Below are 23,207 nucleotides of genomic sequence, written 5' to 3'. Positions count from 1 at the left end.
GATTTCAAAGTTTAATATAACATAATTTCTAGATTATGTTTTATTTAAATTCACAAAAATTTATAAAGTCTCAATTTCATGTTCCCAAACATAGAATAAGAGTTTTTTTTTTTCTTTTTTTCTTTAGGTTTCGTTGGAAGACACTGATTTATGATGAAAAAAATTATGTTAATATACATGCATCATTTATTTTATGGAAAGACAAACATTGAATTCGTGTAACACGTGGCAATTTCTTATCTGAAAAATTTAATGTTTGTCAAAATATGTTATTATTTGATAATAGATTAATGTCATAATATTAATTTTTTTTGTCTTTATAAAAGGAGGACATTTTAGAATTCCACCAGAATATCCACTTAAAATTTATGTGAATTTCAACAGAACATAATACACATCAAAAATTCGCATAACTCGAACTCAATATTCAACGATACCAATCATATCATTAATAAAATTTGAAGAGCAAACCAACAGGACAAAAATGCACTTTGGTATGCTTAAGAATGTTGGTGAATCAAGCTAGCACTCACTCAGCTCTAACTCTATTCAATTTCGAGTTGAATTCGAATTACTCAAGTAACTTGATAAGTCGAGTTCAAGTTTCAAAATACTACTCGCGAGCTAGACGATCTTCTATTGTTTTAGCATATTTTTTTTTAATATTATAAGTGAGATATTATATACTTATATATTCAATATCATATACTTTTGCATCTATTTTACACATCAAACTTAATCAAGTTGAGCTTGAAGTTTCAATGATTATATGATCGATCGCAGTTGAGTCAAGTTCACTGTGCGGACTCCACAATTCGAATACACCTTTAAACATTACAGAATATTGTTTGGTTAAAGCAAAAACTGTTTTTGCTTTAAAACAACTTTCCAAGCTGCCAATATTTCATGATTCGACCGAAAGAAATATACTACTTTTCTTTCAATCAGCAAGAGGAATCAATTGTTCTAACAATTTCTACCATGCCACACCCCCATCGAAAAATATTTAATCAACAAAACTGAGAGCCATTATCTACATTCCAAGCACAAAACTGCACTTTATTTCATGAATCGAAGAATGCTTTTAACATGCAAAATAACAGTGCTTTGTGCTTTTGCTTGTGGTAAAGCTTTATAAAGCATGTCCATCTGTGTAAAATCACAGAAAAATATGATATCTATAGAATTCTGTGCATCCAACATTCCTTGTAAAGATAACTATAACATAAAAACAATCCTTACCAAAAATTCTGGTTGCCTATTGCATTTCCTGAAATGCATTCATCATGAAACCAGGTATCTTCTTAAACAGCCGCAAGATTCTTAAGCTTTGCCTGAAGATTTTGTGCAACAGCGCCAATAAATTCTTCGGTATTCAAGTAGTACTCCTTTGATACCCTGCGTGCATAAGAATACCATCAGTAACTATGAAGTATGACTATGGAAGTTGCCTATATAAAACTAAGCTTGTGATTTGTAATTATTCTCAACTGACCCTAACAGCCAGCTAGTTTAATCTCAACAAGTCTTAGGGGCAGGGTCAGTCTGAAAAGAAAATTACTTCAAAAATCTACTCTGATCTTAGTGTTTCTTTTTCATTAATTACAACAATCAATACATTTTAAGTACTTCTAGAAAAATAATCATATGTTTCTGATTATATAATCTTTCCATCTTTTTCCCTTTCAGCTTTTGTAGTCACATGTCAAACCAGGCTATGCTAAAGTTCAACCTTCCTTTCAAATGGTTAAAGGCTGAACGTACCGAAGCAGGGGATTATTCAAAATGTACATACATAAACATAGACAACAAAAAAATCTGATTTGCAACTATAAATAAAATTTTTTTCCTTTAGAGTTAAAGAATATACAACGTAAAAATTCTACGGACAGTAATGTATCTTATCAATCCAGTATGTTGCCTTAAAGGTGAACTGCCATCCGAAAATGTCCAAATACTGTAGCATTCTTCCACCATCCTCAATTTTACTCAAATTAGTATTGTATAAAAAGATCGCCAATCTAGCTTGTCAATTTTTAGTATACTGAGTCAGCTACATGACATGTTATTTGCTATGGTGCACAATAGGAGCCAAAATATGGTATGCTGCTCAGTGAAGAACATTGTCAGTTTTCTTTAGTTCCAATCAGTTTATTAAATAATGGATGACAGCAGGATCTAGATACTACCATTCTGAGTCATGCGCACAACCAATCAGAACATTGTTTGGCAAGACACAATCACATGAACGAAAATTGCTGATTGAAGAGCTGTTTCATCTTCCAACCGTTTTAGTTTCTTTATACAGCCACCCTTAATTTCGCGTAACTTCATTTTTTGAGGGAGCCCTTTGAAAAAACCAAGCCCTCAAAAATTTGACAGCACCCATTAGGAACTATTTTAGTACCCATTCATTTATATTAAATTGTAACAATTATACTGTACTCAGGAACAATGCATAATTAAGAGAGTTACTTGGGTCCATGGACCAAAATAGCAAGATCCTTAGTCATTTGGCCTCCCTCCACTGTCTCGATGCATGCAGCCTCTAACTTGTTAACAAAATCGAGTAACCTTCTATTTTCATCTAGTTTTGCCCTGAAAAAAAGTTTGACAGGTAACACACCACAACAAAAACAAAATGAATATTTTGATAAATGCATGAGCACATATGCACTCGTATAAATATGGAAATGATACTGAAAATGATAGCAGTTTCCATAAATCTAAAAAGACTCAGTTTGATAAATGTACAAAAAAAAAAAATTATACTTGAACAGTTGATCAACACTAAAATTGAAATGATTTCATCGAAACAACCAAAATGTTTTGAAGATTGACAAAACCTAAAGGACTTTCATGATCTAATATTCCAACAAAAATATCGAAATTAATCATTCTGCATTTACAAATAGTTTTTAAAACTAGACAGTAAGAATTATAATACAACAACTAAATTTGTGTTTAATCAAACAAAGCAGGCCACAGCCAGTAATCTACCACACCAATTTTATTTGTCAATAATTATCATAAATTTTTCACATACAAGATAATTAAATATTGTGTACAGATGCAAATTTTTCAATTAAATATTAAATGAAGGCTAGTTTCAAGCTTTTAGAAAATAACAGTTTATCAATATGTGATAATAGCTAAAAAATAAAGAACAAATTGACAGCAAGATAACCCCAATTATCATAAGAACAAGTTATGAAACCAAAGAAAGATACCCACAACCATCAGAACTTCCAATAACATTGACCAAGATATGTAAAGTTCAAACAGAATCTGCACGAATAATCAATTTAAACGGGAAATAACCAAAATATAATAGAAGTAATACTCATAATAAGAAATATATATCTAAAAAGCCAACCTGTGTCCTAGCCCTCGGGTCCAAGCAAATATGGAAGCAATACTATTTGTACTTGTTTCTTGCCCCTTCTGATGTAACCGAAAATGCCTAGTTACAGTCCCATGAGCTGCCTCAGCTTCTAATGTCTTCCCATCAGAGGATAACTGCACCACACTGGCAATCATTAATATTCTGAAGCAACCTAAGATGAATATAAATCTTGGCATGAAATTTGCAGCACTTAGTCCCAAGACTAAAATGAAAACTCAGCATGAACAAGGAAAGTTAATAATAGATACAAACCAACACAGATGTCATGAGGCCCAAAGAACCAAATCCTGCATACAATAAACAGAATCTCAGGCAAATAGAAAAATCCATATGTATTTGGAGGTCCATTAAAAGGAAATAAATTAGTCAAAATGTCAATGATTATAAGATTATGCAATTTCTAACAAACAGTAATACACTTATACCACAAAGGCACTAATCTTATTGCTCCTCTTTTACAGTCATATAGATAATCCCCCTAAGCAAAAGAGAATGCCCCACACCCCCTCCACCCACCATTCTATTTCAGAAAACCAAGAGATAGAGTAAAAAAAAATGCACATATGCCCACACATTTTAGTCAAGTGTAGAGGCCCTCCCTAGAAAAAGTCAGCGTCAACCAGTACCTTGCAAACCAGTGTTCACAAGGTAATGAATGGTGCACAAACCACATAACGAGTAATGGTGTAGTTGTACTCTTTGTAGTTAAGATTCTATGCTTGATATTTAAGATTGGTTGCTGCCTTATGCTAGGTCAAGGTCACCATCTTATTGGAAACCAATGTTAGAACCTAATGAATAGTGCGCATAAATCAACCAATCATATTATGCCACTTAAAAATTATAAATTTTAGATTTAGGATTGACTTAAACAAAATGGTAAATATTGCTGAAACCTTTTTTTTTTTTTTTTTCTCCAATCAACAGACTATCTTATCAGAAAAATCTAAAAATTTAGGGGGAAACATCAAGCATGGCAGTTATGGAAAGAGCATAGTAGAAGATAATATAAAGAAATAATAAGAAACAAAGACTCTATTTGATTGGACAGAAAATATTTTTTAAGAAAATGCAAAAGTATTTAGTGGGAGAAAGGTAATCTTTTATCTAATCTTTCTTTGTTTGGTTGGAGAGAAAATAACTTCAGTTCTTTGCAAAAGTTGTTTCCTACCCTCAGATGAATGATATTTTCTGTTAAAACATGTTTCCTGTTTCATGCATGGTACCAAACAAAGAAAAATTAGAAAACTCTTGTTCAGAATAAATAATTTGCCCGAACAAAACAGGAACAAGTATAAGTTTTAAACATACAAGATACAACTTTTTTCTATGTATGGTAGCCGGCAAGGAAAATTAAAAAAACTACCTTCTAGAAAAAGAATCTTTTTCCCCAATCAAATGAGCCACATATAAATTTGAAATATATTAAACTGGCATTCATGGTCAATAGGCAAGAAATATTTAGCAGATTTTGATGACACAGGGGTATTTGATCTGAATAGCCTCTGAATAGAGGCTGTCTGAACCTATTCACTAAATAAGTGAACCTACAAAAGAGTGTTCAGGAGGAGCTCTTAAGATTCCTCAAATAAGCATCTGATTTGGTTAGTGGGAAGTCAGAGATCTCTTCACTATTTTTTTTAATCCTTTATAAAAAATGAAATAAATTTGAAATATATTAAACTGGCATTCATGGTCTACAGGCAAGAAATATTTAGCAGATTTTGATGACACAGGGGTATTTGATCTGAATAGCCTCTGAATAGAGGCTGTCTGAACCTATTCACTAAATAAGTGAACCTACAAAAGAGTGTTCAGGAGGAGCTCTTAAGATTCCTCAAATAAGCATATGAAAGAATCAGATATACTCCCACATCTGATTTGGTTAGTGGGAAGTCAGAGATCTCTTCACTATTTTTTTTTTTATCCTTTATAAAAAATGAAAATGACCCCAAAAAAAAAAAAAAAAAAAACAGTGCTCAAATGAAACATAAATTTACAGGGTTAAATAGAAAATAACACGTACTTAGATATTAGATACCAAACAATTAGAATAATTCAGTATTCAGATTCAGGAAACAGTTCAATGTAACATTCAGAACTAGTTCACATAATCAGATTTGATGTCAGTTTTCACTTTTCAGCACTGAACACTTAAGTTTACCAAATGCCCCCAAAGTCAAAACATAATAAGTGTCACAGAAAAGAGGTTAATAAAATGACATTTCATTCTATTCATAATTTCATATTTGATTTTAAAAAAAGCCTCACCTCAAAAGCCAAATAAGCAACTGGATAAGTACTATAGAAGGAAGAGCATAGACCTTGATTCAAAAAACCTAAGCTCTCATTTGGCATTACCAAGATGACTTGGAACCAACTTGTGAGGATTTTTAGATATTAATGCATAGTAGGCTTTAATTAGTATATGATTAAGCTGCCCTTAAGTTTAGTGAGTTAGGGAATCCAGCAATTTTGTCTTCAGGCTGCAGTTTTTAGTTGTCGGCTTCTTTTTTTGTATTTGGGACACATGATAGTTAAATAGGTCCAGCAAAGGGTACAAGTCTTGTGAACAAAGTCGAGCCTTGGACTCCAAGCTTTCCAATTTACTTGGGCACAAGACAAACTAAGTCTCTCCAAGTTCTTTACTCCATAAAATGGCCATTCAGCCTGTTCAAATTGTGCAATAAAAGAAATTACTTCAACTCTCCAGCTTTTGATGTGTGATGCGTCTTTGTAGGCAATGCCTAGGTACTAGATGTAATCGCAAAGCCTTCTCCCTCTACCCTCCCCCTACCTCTCTTACATTACTCAATCCCTTACCAACACCACCCCAACCTTCTTTTCTCTACAAACTGCAGCTCACAGCCTGCACATTAAATCCATTGCAATCCAATCCCTAAACAATAAATGCTTTCTTTATTAATCCCACAGCTTTCCAACGACAAAACATTGCCTGCCCTAGATCCCTGACACCTTCACCGAGCATTTCACGAAACCATCCTTTAGAATTAAGCACCATATATTAATCAGGCTGGGAATGAGGCAATAAAGCCATTTTGATACACAACAATCATTCACTGTCAAACCCCAGAGCATAAGCAGCAAACAGCAGAACAACAATCAAAAGCTACACTGCAATTCAGGAATGCTGATTCAGAACTGCTTAGACTTCCCCAATCAAAAATTTATTCAAATCCTCTATGTCCTCAACAATTGGTTTTAACATCTCCAGCTGCGCATCCAGCAAAGAGATCTGGGTGTACCGAATTCCGATTAAGGAGTTCCTGGCTTTCCAGGAAAGGTAACACTGTAACAACCCATAATAACCCACATGGCTTATCATTGCTGACATCACTCCTAAATTATCCTCCCATTTCATCAAAGCCCCTGCATGCATAAAATTTGCTTTCTGATAAACCTGATTCAGAATTGAACACTAAAAGAACAAATGGTCCCTTGTTTCAGTGTAAGACCCATATAATCCGTAATGCCCCACTCCCAACTTATGCCCCGGGTATTACTGTAGTGACGTCTGTGTACCTGATATACTTCTCAACAGATATATACGCAGTGGAAAACATAAACATCCATCAAACTATTACCAAAGTTCTAACCGTCTGATAGATACATACAGCTATTCCAACATCCATATACAATACTATATAATACTCGACGTATCCTCGAGTCTTACAACATATTACAAGTTCTGAAAACCTATAACATAACCTACAAAATCGAGCTCGTGAAGACGCTCATTCAAAAACAGATCACTACCCTGCCTCAGTCCTTACTAATCTCAACTTCGATAAGGACCTGAAAAGACAGTTTGTATGATAGGGTGAGACACCTCTTAGTAAGGGACGATTAAGCTAATAACAGTGTGTGGTCAGCATGCTTTAAGTGTTTAACAAAAACATAAATACCGAAAATCATCGTTTCCACAGTTGTAAAATACATAGCCCGTTTTCATCATATGAACAACCCCATAGTATATAACAACAATTACATATATATACAGATACACAAGATAGGACATGCTCTCAGACTCTATACCATGTATAAATCCCCACAATCGGGGTTGACCGCCCCTACTGTCTCAATACAACCTGAGTTCATATAGATCAAAAGTATGATGCCCTCACTGGCAACGGATCCGTGCCTACAATATCAGTCCTCAGGGTTCCTAAAGCATATCATGCAATTTAAGCAATTTAAACACTCTTTGGAAATCATTTCACAAAACACATCATTACGCGAAATCCGGCCCGTAGCCACCAAATAACCTTCCTGCATTTTCACAACAGTTCTAGTATTTCACAACATCAACACCTGCCACACAGTTTTCCACATTTGAAAACAGCCCAAAAGTAAATATAAACAATTAATATCACGGTACGGGTTTTAAACAACAAAAACAACATTTCCAACCAGTGAAAAGGTCCAAAATGACAAGTACAATATTCTAAAAATATAACATTAGAATTTGACCGGTTGGTTTTGAAAATAAAGTCGATTTACCAAACCGAGGCCCGAAAACCCTAAAACCGCAGTAACTCTATATCTAAAAGTTATTTCAACATTTCAATTGGTTCATATTGTATAAATCACTGTATTAACATAACCCTCTTACCTGCATGTGAATCAGAGTCCGAAACGACCCAAAAACTCAAGCCCTAGCTTTCCTAACCCCGAACCTAAACGGTTCAAAACAACAGCACGAAAACCCCGAAACCTAATACTCGAAGAACAACACTTCAGTATAATCTCGTATACTACAGATCTACCAAACCAAAAGCAAAAAACGACCCTTACCTCGATTTTCGAGAAAAACTCAGAAATCTTCGAAATGAAATTATGATGCGTATAACCTGTAGAGATTCCTTCCCTGATTCACGTAGAGACGTCGGATCGTCGATTCCTGCAACACATGACCCGGAAATCTTAGAGAGAGAGTGGAGTTCGTGTCTAGAGAGAGAGAGAGAGAGAGAGAAACTTTAGTTTTCTTCACCATTAAGTGAAGAAAAAGCAACTTAAAAACCTTTGACCCAAGAACTTTCGTTGACGAAGTTACATCTTCGTCGACAAACCATAAGGCTCTTTCATTGACGAACCCCTGCCTTCGGCTCTGTATCTTTTCGTCGATGACACTCTGAATTTCGTCGACGAAAGCTCTGGCTTCGTCAACGAAGCCTCGTTTATTCGAGTTGGGTCTCTACAATCTCCCCCCTTATAAGAATTTCGTCCTCAAAATTTACAAACCAGTACTGTTCACAACCTTAACCACAATCGATCTCTACAAAATAGTCGGCAGCCACCCATATAGCAGCTACCGTCCAAGTTTATTACATACCCTTACTTATGGCGGAGGAATACCGTGATTACATACAATAGTCTCAGAAGCTCACATTACGTATACAAACTCTCCCAGAGACAATCCACATACCCTTACCATAAGCAGAAAGGGATACACTCACATATCTACATTACCTAACTAACTCTGAACATCTCTAAATAGTTGAGGATACTTCTGACGTATCTCGGCCTCTAATTCCCAAGAAGCCTCCTCAACCGCGTGGTTACGCCATAGCACCTTTATCAATGGTATCTCCTTGGTACACAGCTTTTGTACCTTCTGATCCAAAATTTGAATCGGTACCTCACCATAAGCTAGCGCTTCACTGATCTCTAAGGATTCATAACTGATCACGTGCAACAGATCTGGCACGTACTTCCTCAGCACCGACACGTGAAACACATCATGCATCCTAGATAAGGTCGGGGGTAAGGCTACCCAATAAGCTACTGGACCTATCCTATCCAAGATCTCGAACGGCCCAATGTACCGAGAACTCAACTTGTCCTTCTTCCCAAACCTCATCACTCCTTTCATAGGAGCAACCCTCAGAAATAGCATATCTCCGATATCAAATTTTAGTTCCCGTCGACGAGTATCAGCATAACTCTTCTGCCGACTCTGAACTAATCTAATCCTTTCTCTGATAAGCTTGACCTTCGCAAAGGTCTACTGAACCAACTCCAGTCCCAAAATTTGCTGCTCACCTAACTCATCCCAGTACAACAGAGATCGGCACCGACGACTATACAAAGCCTCATATGGTGTCATCTCAATATTAGTCTGGTAGCTGTTGTTATAAACAAATTCTACGAGCGGTAGATACCGTATCCAACTGTCACCGAAATCCAACGCGCATGCCCGCAGCATATCCTCCAAAATCTAAATCGTCCTTTTAGACTCCCTATCCGTCTACGGATGAAACGTCGTGCTGAACGTGACTTGTGACCCCAAGGCGTCCTGCAAACTCTTCCAGAACCAAGACGTGAAACATGGGTCTTGATTTGAAACGATAAACAACGGGATGCCATGGAGCCGTACTACCTCCTGTACGTATAACTCTGTCAGCCTATTCATAGAATAGCTGACTCTGATTGGAATGAAGTGTGCCGTCTTCGTCAGCTGATCCACCACCACCCAGATAGCATTTTGTCCGTGCACTGCTGAAGGCAACTCCAAAACAAAATCCATCGAGATGTATTCCCACTTCCACTTGGGAATGTCAAGCAGCTGTAGTGGTCCTGCTGGTCTCTGATGCTCAGCCTTCACCTGCTGACATGTCAGGCATTGCCCAACAAATCAGGCCACTTCACTCTTCACATTACTCCACTAGAACGATTCTCGCAGATCTCTACACATTTTTGTGCTCCCTGGATGAACAGTATAGAGAGAGCGATGAGCCTCCTCCAGAATCAACCTCTTTATCTCTGCATCGTCTAGTACACACAGCCTGGTGTGGAATCTGAGAACTCCATCCTCATAAACATTAAAGTCTGAATGTGGTTCACTCTGCAGTTTCTCCACAATCTTTACCAACTCCGCGTCGTTCAACTGAGTAACTTTGATTCATTCTCGTAAGGTCGGCTAAATCACCAACATGGCAATAAAGGCCTGGGGATCCCTATCCACCAGCTCTACCCTCAATCTCTCTAGATCCATCCTGATCTGATGCTGCCCCACAACTGCTGAAACTGACGCCTCCACTAACTTCTGACTCGGCGCATCAGCTACCACATTAGCTTTTCCGGGGTGATAGCAAATGGTACAGTAGTAGTTTTTTATCAATTTGAGCCACTTGCGCTGCCTCACATTCAACTCCTTCTGGGTGAATAAGTATTTGAGGCTCTTACGATCGGTAAAGATCTCGCACTTCTCACCATACAGATTGTGCTGCCAGATCTTTAGACCAAACACAACTACTGCCAGCTCCAAATCATGCGTAGGGTAATTCTTCTCGTACTCCTTGAGCTGACGAGAAGCGTAGGCAACCACTTTATCCTGTTGCATCAAAACACAACCTAGTCCCTTCAGGGACACGTCACTGTAGATCACGAAGCCACCATCCCCTGATGGAATGGTCAACACTAGAGTCGTGACCAAGCACTGCTTCAACTCTTGGAAACTCTGCTCGCAGTCTCCAGTCCACGCAAAACCTGCTACCCTTCTTGGTAAGCTACGCCAAAGGACCCGACAGCTTAGAAAAGCCCTCGACGAACCAGTGATAATACTCGGCCAGACCCAAGAAACTACGAACCTCATGCATGTTCCTTGGACTTGCCCAGTCAACTACCGCCTCAACTTTACCTGGGTCAACTGAAATCCCCTCCTTGGACACCACGTGCCCTAGAAATGCAACCTGCTCAAGCCAGAAATTGCATTTCTTGAATTTAGCGAATAGTTCCTTCTCTCTAAGTACCTAAAGGACTACTCTAAGATGAGCATCATGCTCTACTGGACTCTTCGAATACACCAAGATGTCATTGATGAACACCACCACGAATTTATCCAGGTACTCATGGAACACCCTGTTCATCAAGTCCATGAATGCTACAGGTGTATTCGTCAAACCAAACAGCATAACCAAAAACTTGTAATGGCCATACCGGGTTCGGAAAGTAGTCTTCGATACATCCTCTGCTTTCACCTTCAGCTAGAAATACCCGCAGATTGATCTTCGAAAAGACTTGAGTGCCCTGCAACTGGTCAAACAAGTCGTCAATCTGAGGCAACGAATATGTGTTCTTCACAGTCACCTTATTGATCTCCCGATAATCGATGCACATCCTCATTGACCCGTCCTTCTTTGTCACAAACAACACCAACGCACCCCAAGGTGACACACTCAGCCTGATGAACCCCTTGTCCAAAAGTTCATGCAACTGCTCCTTTAGCTCTTTCAACTTAGCTGGAACCATCCTGTAAGGCGCCTTGGAGATTGGTGCCGTCCTCACTACTATCTCAATAGCAAACTCTACTTCCTTGTCTAGAGGCAACCCTGGCAAGTTTTCAAGAAAGACATCAGAGAACTCATTTATCACCCGGATATCCTCCAACTTCAGTCCCTCCTTAGGTGACTCTTTCCCACTCGCCAAGTATCCCTTACAACCCTCCAGAAGCAGCTGTCTCGCCTACATCGTCGAGAGGATCTGTGGTGCAGAACGCACACATGACCCAACAAATAGAAATTCCTGCTCTCTAGGAGGCCTAAATACTACTTCCTTCCTACGGCAGTTAATGCTCGCAAAACTGGATGTCAACCAATCCATCCCTAAGATTACATCAAATCCATGCATATCAAACACGATTAGACTGGTAGGCAGCCTCCTCCCCTGAATCTCTATCGAGTAATCTCTAACCACTCTACTACATACCACCACTATCCCTGATGGCGTAGCCACACCTAATTCGACCTCTAACGGTTGAGCCTCCACTCCACAGCGTTTAACATATTCTCGAGATATAAAGGAGTGGGTTGCACCCGAATCAAAAAGAACTACAGCATTATATGATAAGTTGTAAATGGTACCTGTCGCCACATTATCGACATTCTCTGCATCGCCCGGCATCATCAAGTACACCCTAGCCTGAGTGGTGCCTCCCTGGTAACCACCTCGAGGTGTCTAGTTACCACCCCGATTCTGATCCTATGCTGAAGGGAGAGTCACTATCGCCCGACAGTCCATATCAGATGCCCTGACTCCCCGCACCTGTAGCAGCCCGTGAATCAAGACTTGCACTCGCCCCAATGCTACTTCTAGCACTTGGGACACATTGGCTTCTCCGAACTCCCCTAGGAAGCCTGAGATCCCAACTGCTGCTATTGTTGGCCCGAAGGACTACCGAATTTCTTCCAATAACTCTTGCCGGAGCCTGACTGCAAATTCTGGGGAAAAGGTCTCTTCTTCTGATTCACCTCTCTCTCCTCCTGCATGTTGGCTTCAGCCGCCATGGCTCTATCCACAAGCTTGTAAAAGCCCTGGACCATCAATGCCGCCACATACGCGTGTATAGCCTACTTCAGGCCCCTCTCAAACATACGAACCTTCTTCAACTCATCTGAAACCATGTGAGGCGCTAACCAAGATAACTCCACGAACCTAGCCGCGTACTACTGCACCGGCATCAATCCCTAAGTCAAGTAGAGGAACTCCTTAGACTTTGCCTCACGGGTGGCAATGGGGAAGTATCGTGCGAAAAACACCTCCCTGAAGCAACTCCAGGTAGTCAACACGTACCTTGGACGCTGCTCCTCTACCAGCCTAACTGATCGCCACCATCCCTTAGCCTCCCCCACCAGCTTGAGGGCAGCGTATTTAACCTTCTGTTCCTCTGTGCACTTAGACACCTCCAACAGATCCTCCATCTATTATAATCAGTCCTCCGCCGCAATCGGGTTCGGCCATCCCAAGAATGCCGACGGATTCGTTCTAGAGAACTGCTGGTATGTGCAGCCTCTATCTGCAACCATCTGATCCTGCTCCCTGGAACCCCTCCTGGGTTCCTTCCTAGCCTGCCTCGCTATATTGCAGAGGAACATAGAAGCCTCAGTCTCATCCTCATTGGAGGCATCCAAGTGATTATCACCTCTTGCCATAATCCCCTTCCCTCTGGGTTCCACCCAGTACACAAGTAAAAGCCGACTTAATCATTCCACATTTAACACAATAAATGCAAATATGGAACAAGAAAGTTAAACAACACGTTTTCGAGACACCGACAGCCCATACACACTAGATCGTCTAACCTCTCATCTCAACATCCGAGTCAAGTTTCTCAACCTAGAAACGAAACCATCGATGGATTTGCCATGGTTTTCCTGAAATCGTCATTCCCGGAAAAGCACAGAAGACCGTCAAAGGAAATCCCGCCTTCGAGCCTCCAGACTAAAACCCGACTAACTCTCTAACTCTATCTCATTACAACCTATACTCTGGTAATTTACTCACAAACCGTCAAAGTCTGCAGAACCTAGCAAACCTAGGCTCTGATATCACCTGTAACACCCCAGTCCCAACTTACGGCTCGGGTGTTATTGTAGTGACGTCTGTGTACCTGATATACTTCTCAACAGATATATACGCAACGGAAAACATAAACATCCATCAAACTATTACCAAAGTTCTAACTGCCTAATAGATACATACAGTTATTCCAACATCCATATACAATACTGTATAATACTCAACGCATCCTCAAGTCTTACAACATATTACAAGTTCTGAAAACCTATAACATAACCTACAAAATCGAGTTCGCGGAGACGCTCACTCAAAAAAAGACCGCTACCCTGCCCCAGTCCTTGCTAATCTCAACCTCGATAAGGACCTGAAAAGACAGTTTGTATGATAGGGAGAGACACTTCTCAGTAAGGGACAATTAAGCTAATAACAGTGTGCGGCCAGCATGCTTCAAGTGTTTAACAAAAACATAAATACCGAAAATCATCGTTTCCACAGTTGTAAAATACGTAGCTCGTTTTCATCATATGAACAGCCCCATAGTATATAACAACAATTACATAAATGTACAGATATGCAGGATAGGACATGCCCTTAGACTCTATACCATGTATAAATTCACACAATCGGGGTTGACCGCCCCTACTGCCTCAATACAGCCTGGGTACACGATCAAGAGGCAAACTCACACTAAGACCGCCCCTACTGTCTCAATACAACCTGGGTTCATATAGATCAAAAGTATGATGCCCTCACTGACAACGGATCTGTGCCTACACTATCAGTCCCCAGGGTTTCTAAACCATATCGTGCAATTTAAGCAATCTAAGCACTCTTTTGAAATCATTTCACAAAACACATCATTACGTGAAATCCGGCCCGTGCCTCCAAATAAACTTCATGCATTTTCACAACGGTTCCAGTATTTCACAACATCAACACCTGCCACACAGTTTTCCACATTCGAAAACAGTCTGAAAGTAAATATAAACAATTAATATCACAGTACGGGTTTTAAACAACGAAAACAACATTTCCAACCGGTGAAAAGGTCCAAAATGACAAGTACAATATTCTAAAAATATAACATTCGAATTTGATAGGTTGGTTTTGAAAATAAAGCCGATTTACCAAACCGAGGCCCGAAAACCCTAAAACCGCCGTAACTCGATATCTAAAAGTTATTTCAACATTTCAATCGGTTCATATTGTATAAATCACTGTATTAACATAACCCCCTTACCTGCGTGTGAATCAGAGTCCGAAACGACCCAAAAACTCAAGCCTTAGCTTTCCGAACCCCGAACCTAAACGGTTCAAAACAACAGCACGAAAACCCCAAAACCTAATACTCAAAGAACAAAACTTCAGTATAATCTCATATACTATAGATCTACCTGACCAAAAGAAAAAACCGACCCTTACCTTGATTTTCGGGAAAAACTCGGAAATCTCCGAAATGAAATTCTGATCCGTAGAACTGTAGAGATTCTTCCCTGATCCACGTAGCGACGTCGGATCGTCGATTCCGACAACACATGGCCTAGAAATCTTAGAGAGAGAGAGAGAGTGGAATTCGTGTCTAGAGAGAGAGAGAGAGAGAGAAACTTTAGTTTTCTTCACCATTAAGCAAAGAAAAATCAACTTAAAGACCTTTGACCCAAGCACTTTCATCGACGAAGTGACATCTTCGTCAACGAACCATAAGGCTCTTTCGTTGACGAACCCCTACCTTCGGCTCTGTATCTTTTCGTCGACGACGCTATGAATTTCGTCGCCGAACCCAAGAGAGCCTTCGTCGACAAAGCCTCATTTATTCAGGTCGGGTCTCTACATAATCTGTATGTAATATCTCTGCCACATGCTGCAACTCTACTCATAGTACTTATCCTCTTCTGTATAGCAAGCCAGTCCACAAAAGAGTGACCTAGAATACTATGTTTCGTCCAAATAGCTTTAGCCCAAGCAAAGAGAAATGAAAAAGAGCCCTTTGATGTTAATTCCTGGTATACTTTGTCTTCAGCTCCATTATTTGGATAGACGTTTATAGCATTTCTGAATGATATTACGTTGGCTATTTCTCTCCTTGGCCAGACCCATGAATTACCACTAATTTTAGAGTCAAAACCAGCCCTTACAGTCTGTTACATTTTCTGAATCCCAAGTACATGGCCCAGAAAGCCTCCGTTTCCCTCTTTCACCTCAGAACTCCTGAACTTTCTTTAATCTTCTGTTAACCTGCAATATTCCTGCTATTTCAATTATATATCAGCTTATAACCATTGATAGCCCTCCAGAAAAATCCCATTTTCCTGTTGTCAACTTGTATAACTGGAGGAGATTGTCATAATTTAACCTTAAAATAATGGGATAAACCTTTTCAGTATTGCCCATCCATCAAAGCTTTACACTGATGCACTCCTCACCAAACAGCATCATCATCATTATTACTATAGTGCATAAAAAATCCAATTACAAAACCAACTGTTTTTCATGAGAACTTGAATAACTTATGATCAGTTTGGTAATGGAAGATCCGGGTTAAACCAGGAAGATGCGGTTCCCAAAATCATAATCAGACAGAAGGAGAGCGAGGGCAGAAAGAGAACGAGCTTATAATTAAAAATTTTAAAAAAATTAAAAACAAAGGATCACTATATTTGAAATTTGGATAGACAAGTACACTTCAGTTTTGATAAAAAAAGAGAAAAAAAAAAATTAAAAGTAGTAATTCTGTATACCGCTAACATTTTAGCCCAAATCCAGTAAATTAACTTGCTGAATATACCATTTCTAGATACATAAAAATTCTCGTCAATAAAACAGAAACCATCTAAACATTATCTACTTGATACTCGCATCCAAGGTTATGGTCATAAAAGCTATCAATGGATAGAAATAGATCCCAACCATCAAAGGGGCACTTAACATGAGAAGGTTTATGGCAAGCTTTTGAAAAATGCATGACCCCACATAAAGTCCAGTGGTAAACACAAATTTCAAACCAACTCAATGGCTGGGATAAGGACTTGACACTACCTTGAGCAAGTAAATCACTCTGAACGTCTCCATCATAGTTTTTGCAAGCCCAAACATATCCCCCATCACTTTTAACTGCATAAGCAACCATGTCATCAATTAGCCTGTGCTCATACCTGTGTCATAAGAAATTTTCCATCAACTATTTGAATATATGCTAGGACTAGAAACTGTTGGGTTAAAATTCAATAACATACTAACCATATCGAGTGTTCTTCAAACTTCTGCCTCCACTTCTCTTCGTATACCTCTTGGAATATGTCCTTAAATCTGCAATGATAGTATTAGCATATGTAGTATTGTAAAAACAGTTAACTGTCAGTGAAAATGAAAGACTGGCAAAAACTCCAATTTTATTGCCCAAGCATTTTAAGCATCAAAGTGAAACACAAAGCTGAATCTAAGATTACCTGCCATCATATTTTTTAAGGATGGTGTTTTTTGTGCTCAAGTATAGAGGCCACTTCTTTGCAAATGCCAAGGACATTGATGACTCAGCAAAACCTCGTATTGACTGATAATTACACAAGAATTTGCATAAATAATGACACAATATATTCCAAGCATGTTCTTCAATGGCAGCATGACAGTACCAACCTCATCAATGTTGTACATGGCCAGTGCAATTCCAGGACCTTTAAAATCATAAACATCAAGCTCCACTGGGGCTTTCCCATTTTCTGGAACTAATAAAGAAAAATTAACCAAGTAAGCAGAAGAACTATCTAACCAACAAAAAAAAACAACTATGTTAATGAACAGAGTACAGACTAACATAAATCAACTCACCAAAAACCATTTTAAGCTTTCCTGGCCCCTCAATTACTGTATCAGTAGCACGATACTGATCCCCAAAGGCATGCCTGCCAATACATATGGGTTTCTTCCAACCTGTAAGTTAGAAGCTAAGTATCGAACAGTGTTTCATGATATTTATACATTATTTGAGATGATTGAAGAACAAAACAATACCAGGAATGATCCTGGGAATGTTCTGGCATAAGATAGGTTCCCGAAACACAGTCCCTACATAAGAAAAATAAAGAACGCTTCATTCACAAAGAAATAAAAAAGTGAAAAAACACACAAGAAGGAGAAAAGAAATGTGCTGCAGACTCTCATACTCTAGCATCTTTATTGGGAGTTTCTAGTAGGACTGTAGGAGCAATAATTTAAAAATGCCCACAGGCATACTGTATCCATCCAATACACATGCACGCAATCATATTTGTTAAATTTATGCATGTAAAACAACCTTAAAATTTGCAGACTATATTATGTTACAGTTTTGGGTAGCCTGTTAAAGCAGCCAGTGGAGTCCATCCATGATTCTACCAAAGAAATAGATTCATGCCTATGCTTCAACACCTCATCTTCACAAGCTTGCCTTCAAATTCCATCCATCTCTTCCACCCCAAGCCAAAAAGGAAAAAATAAAATAAAAAGTAAAAAGGAAGGGAAAAAAGACAGAAAGTTTATTTTGTCATGTGCAAAACCAATCACATTCTCTGTTTTAAAAAGTTCTTCAGTAGGTTTAGCTGTTTTAGAAGTTTTTTGGACAATTTTTTATCAAGAATATCGAGGGATTAACAGATATATATATATGGCATCTGTGAAAACAGTTTGCCTAATCCCTTCAAAGGTTGAGAACTATTCTATCAAGAGGACAAGTAAATGATACAACAGCAAGCTACACAGCTGGCAGTAACCTGGCCAAAGTTAGGTATACATGTAAATAATACAATCTTAAGTTTCAGGTAATTAACAAATTAGTCCACTGCTATTCCAGCATTCTTGACATGGGGAGACAGTAAGCTGGCCAAAGTTGTGCATATGTAAATATTAAGTTTTAATTTTGGGTAATTATAAAATTAGAATACTTATTCTTATATTTTACAGTATTAGTATATAATTACAATATCTAACATCACTGGCTTTTTGGCATTTTTGCCACATAATTATTGCGAGTGCAATAGTTGGCAATACTTAAAATCTATGACCCAACTTTTTCACTTACAGGGCAACATCATTAACAAAGCCAGGCATACCCTCCAATACAACCACACCAATCATTTGAGATAGGATCATATAGTTTACAAACACAGTAGCTAATACAACCAGATAAGAGTATAAAAAAAACATTAGTTGGCATTTTATCAAATACAAACCATTTAAAATGTTTCTTATTGTGCCATTGGGGCTCCTCCACATGGACTTCAAACCAAATTCCTTGACTCTGGTCTCATCTGCAGAATGCGAAACCTAGTGAAGCCAAATTAGGCCATCCACATACACCTTGGGAACAAAGAACATTAAAAATGTAATCAAATATCATCAATGCCTCAAATTGTAATATTTTTGTCCAGGCATCTATTCATGTCAAGGTCGAGACTTAGTATAAGTCAGTGAGCTTCAAAAATGAGTTTAACAAGTTGAACATCTTGTAAAACTATATTCTCGATGGTCAAATTTACAAACTAAGGACCACATACATACATCACTCCGTAAAGATTTAAATGATATACATATGTGCATGCATGTATGCGAAGCACATGTGCAGACTATAACATGCAAATGGGAAGTGCCCTTAAAAAAATATTTCATGAAATGCCAAGGCAGCAACTTGAATATGTAATGCTAGATTTAACTATTCATGCACTACAAATATTGTACACATAACTTAACACAGGACTTCAAAACATTCAGCCCATGGATTTAATCCTTCATGTTGTTTATCTCTTCATTATTTTATTTTATTTTTAGGGTTGTTAATGAATGGTTTCGTTAATGGTAAAAATAAAAGAAGGAACATTAATGTCTTGCTAGAAAAACTTTAATGCACACATTAAAGGCCAACAATCTGTGAAAATAGGATTTTAAGCCCAGTGAAAATATTAACATTTGAGTACAAAAACTACGGATGAGAGGATCAAGTATGTATATAAAGGCTCTTTTAAAGCTTCTGCCCAGTCAAATTGAAGACAGTTTATTTCATTCTAACCTGCAGTGACCCCTATTTGCTACCATTTGCAAATAATGGCAAACAAGTTGGAAAACTAGTCACATAGAGAAAGCCAACATAATCTATTACGCCAAACCTACAGGCTGCAACCAACTACTCCACCAAGAACAAAGTTGAGATTTGCAAAAATCTGACAAACTTAAGTACACTATCCTGACAAGACAAAATTCATATATTAAGAACATAACATTTACCCTAGTTGTGTTCCTACAACCATATCAAAAGCTCAAAACCTAACAACAAATAAAAAAATTGTCAAATGCTGAAATTCTTTTTTCCTTTTTTCTGTCGGGTAATGCAGAAGCTCAAACTCACCAGTCAGTTATATTAAATGGTAAAACACCTAATCCCATGTTTCCCAATTTTCCTGGACATCATATGGTTTGCTGTAGGTACTTAATTACCAACAAGAAACAAATACAAGCTTTACAGATCTGACTTATGCAACGAGTTGCTTCCTTATATACTGCACATGTAGAAAGCACACAAGTTTATTTTGCATTATGACTTCTGACGCAAACATCACCTTTTTATTTTTTTAATTTTTATTGTCTTTTTACGAGTCATGACCAGCAGGAAAAGAACCCCTTTTCTTTTCTTAATCCTCCTCCACCCACCCCAAAAGAGAGAAAAATTTCATCCAAAAAAAAAAAACAGAGTTCATAAGTATTGGCCAGCCATGAATTCTAACTAAAGAGTATATACAAACATTAACACAGCTCAGAATCTGCATAAAACTGTTATCCCAAAAGAGAAAAAAATTTCATCAATAAAAAAAAAAACCAGAGTTCATAAGAATTGGCCAGCCATGAATTCTAACTAAAGAGTATATACAAACATTAACACAGTTCAGAATCTGCATAAAACTGTTACCAGTACTTATAGCACAAAAGACCAGTAGAATCTACAGGAGAAACTAACCAGGAGTTATTGTAGCACATTTCACAGCAACATTGTACCTATAATTCATCATAAAGGTTAGAAAAACAATTATGCTTTGAAACACCAGCAAAGAAACTAGAATTTAAGGTTTATGGTTTGCATGCAAAGAAAAAAAAAAAAAAGAGGTGAAAAAATGTATTTGTTTGCCCTTCAAGTATTTGCTCCTTCCTTCCCCTATTGTGCCCAACAATTGCAGAATCCTTCACATTGCATGTGATATAGATTGCTATTGTCAAAAGTTGATTCATTCCTTAATTTCACCATACTAAGAAGAAAGAACTACAATCATTTTTTCTAGAAGAATCCGTAGTCTAGTTTGAAGTGTAAAGAACGAGGAGTTTCTAGACTCAGAAGGGTAACCACTGGCTAATTAGAGGTCTAAAAGAAGAATAACAGTGATTAGTAGGACAAATTCTTCTACATGTTAGTCCTTAAGTAACCAAAGTCGCACAGCCAGGGGTAATACAATCCAATCGGCAATGATAGCCTATAAAAAGGAACAACCAAAACTCCAAGAAACCCCAAGTATTAATTCTCAACACATGTTGGACACCAACACTCAGTCCAACATGGCCTAGATAGACACTTTTAAGAGACAACCTCAACACTTGCAGAGATGACCCAACACATCTTTTCGTGTTTTTTGCATTTTTTCTGCTAGATTGTTAATGATGTCTTTCATGCTCATTTTTTCTAGTTGCTTCTTTTTTTTCTTTTTATTAGGTGATTTTTCACAATGACACTAGAACGATTAGGTTATAAATCTTATAGTACTTTGTAGATGTGTTTCAAATTATAAATTATGAATGTACATGAAACTTGTTTGTAGCATGTTAATTAAAAATGCCTATAATTCATCATAAAAATTTACATTAGCATGGTGTTTTATATGTAAAAGGAAAATAATAATACTAAACATGCCTAAATATGTTTTTCTATAATTAAGTAACTGATGTATCCCTGCTGTGAGGTATCCTTGTTTTTTTTCTTTTTTTCAAGTCACCATAGCGTTGTGTTGGCATATCCGAAGATGTCATGTCCATATCACGCGACTATATTGGTGCTAATAGGCCTATTATCTTAAAATAATGTAAAATAAGAACTAAACTAAGAGTGTGGCAAACTGATTTTGAGAAAAAAAACATGTATAATGTGTTCAACAACCAAAGCATATTAAAGGTATGCAACAAACAAATCAACTAAACGCTATTACACTAGCCCAGTATGAAACATGCGCCCCTAATAAAGTTCACTTACTTCAAAGTGGCTTCAGCACTTTCTACGGTAACTCTATCATTGGTTGCATCACGATTCAGTACCCCTAAATCGAAGTACTTTATGTCTAAATCCAGATAAGGAAATATAAGCTGCAATCACATGTGGGCAAAAAGTATGCATAAGAAAAAAGCATATACCACTAAAACATAGATAACAAATCGATAGTCAATCATTCATTAAAACCCAAAACAAATGCTTCTTAAAAAAGACTCAACGATACTAGAAAATCATACTTTATCTTTAACCAATTTCCAAATGATCCTCGTCATTTCATCGCCTAAAGTCAAATGCAAGCAAGCATACAAACAAAATAAAATCAGTGTTGGAAAATAAAAAACAAAATGGAAACGACTCACGATCCGCTTGATTGCCGAGGACACAGAAGGAAATGGAAATTAATAAAATTTCATGCTTTCTTTTATCTCAGATGTCACAAAAAAAAAAAAAAGCATAGAATTTCCTTTCCTCTTAACTATGCCCAGAAATTATATTGAGCTCCGTTGATCGACCTCTTAAGTCCAATTGTATTCAAAATTTAAAAAATTTCCTTTTCACTCTCTACCTTAGCTACCAAACGGAACTCTACCGACCATCCGAATACTGGGGTTTTGTTAAAATTACCGTCCATTTCGACAATAGGCTTCTCAACTTTGATTCTGTCTGCCTGCGCCGTCGACGCGAAGCAGCGAACCGAAGCATTAGCGAGGCGATTGGGGAGAGCGACCTGGGTCCGGAGAGGAACTCCATTGAAGAAGCTCGGAGAAGCAGAGAGGGAAGAGGCGGAGTTTTTTAGGGCAACGGAGGATGAAGACGATGAGAATATTGCAGCGGCGGACATGGCGCACGAACGGAGGCTTCGCATGACAACTTGGGAGTTCGAAGAATCGCGTTCCGAGGACTCGCGGAACGCCCTTGGAATCGTACTCCCATTTTATACTTGCGCCTGCTTTCCGGTCTGTTCCTCAAATGTGGTGCTCCACGAATAAGCTTCAAATTATTCACGATGAATAAGATTTGGAGAATGACATTTTTCTCCATTATACTATTCAACATTACAAGAATATGTTTATATATATATATATATATATATATAAGGAAATAAGATCTCAAATTACTCTTAAATATTTACTCTATAATAATTATACAATAATTGAAAAATATAAAGTATAGATATTTTTCTAATACTCCCCTCAAATTGAAGCATGG

The 23,207-nt window shown here is 37.9% G+C and overlaps 1 protein-coding gene across 4 annotated transcripts; it reads right to left on the bottom strand.

Annotated features, from left to right (window-relative positions):
* Positions 1-1,034: 1,034 nt before the first annotated feature.
* LOC131168462 (isocitrate dehydrogenase [NADP], chloroplastic/mitochondrial) lies at positions 1,035-22,979 on the bottom strand. Of its 4 annotated transcripts, XM_058127899.1 has the most exons (15): positions 22,623-22,979; positions 22,235-22,278; positions 21,981-22,090; positions 20,703-20,740; positions 18,928-19,005; positions 17,732-17,785; positions 17,549-17,650; positions 17,357-17,445; positions 17,170-17,273; positions 16,961-17,029; positions 16,760-16,875; positions 3,659-3,693; positions 3,377-3,519; positions 2,476-2,598; positions 1,035-1,398 (listed from the first exon to the last, which is right to left on the bottom strand). In XM_058127899.1, exons 1-15 carry the CDS (start codon positions 22,861-22,863, stop codon positions 1,305-1,307), a joined length of 1,440 nt encoding a protein of 479 aa, XP_057983882.1. In that variant the 5' UTR covers positions 22,864-22,979; the 3' UTR covers positions 1,035-1,304. The 4 variants fall into 4 exon arrangements, with proteins under 4 accessions (XP_057983882.1, XP_057983884.1, XP_057983883.1 ...); XM_058127901.1 differs by lacking the exon at positions 22,235-22,278; XM_058127900.1 differs by lacking the exon at positions 18,928-19,005 and having other exon boundaries at positions 22,623-22,959.
* Between the last annotated feature and the right edge of the window lie 228 nt (positions 22,980-23,207).

The sequence above is a fragment of the Malania oleifera genome, chromosome 11 (genome assembly GCF_029873635.1).
Source record: "Malania oleifera isolate guangnan ecotype guangnan chromosome 11, ASM2987363v1, whole genome shotgun sequence".
NCBI classification, from domain to species: domain Eukaryota; kingdom Viridiplantae; phylum Streptophyta; class Magnoliopsida; order Santalales; family Ximeniaceae; genus Malania; species Malania oleifera.
This window is presented reverse-complemented; position numbering and strand designations above follow the sequence as displayed.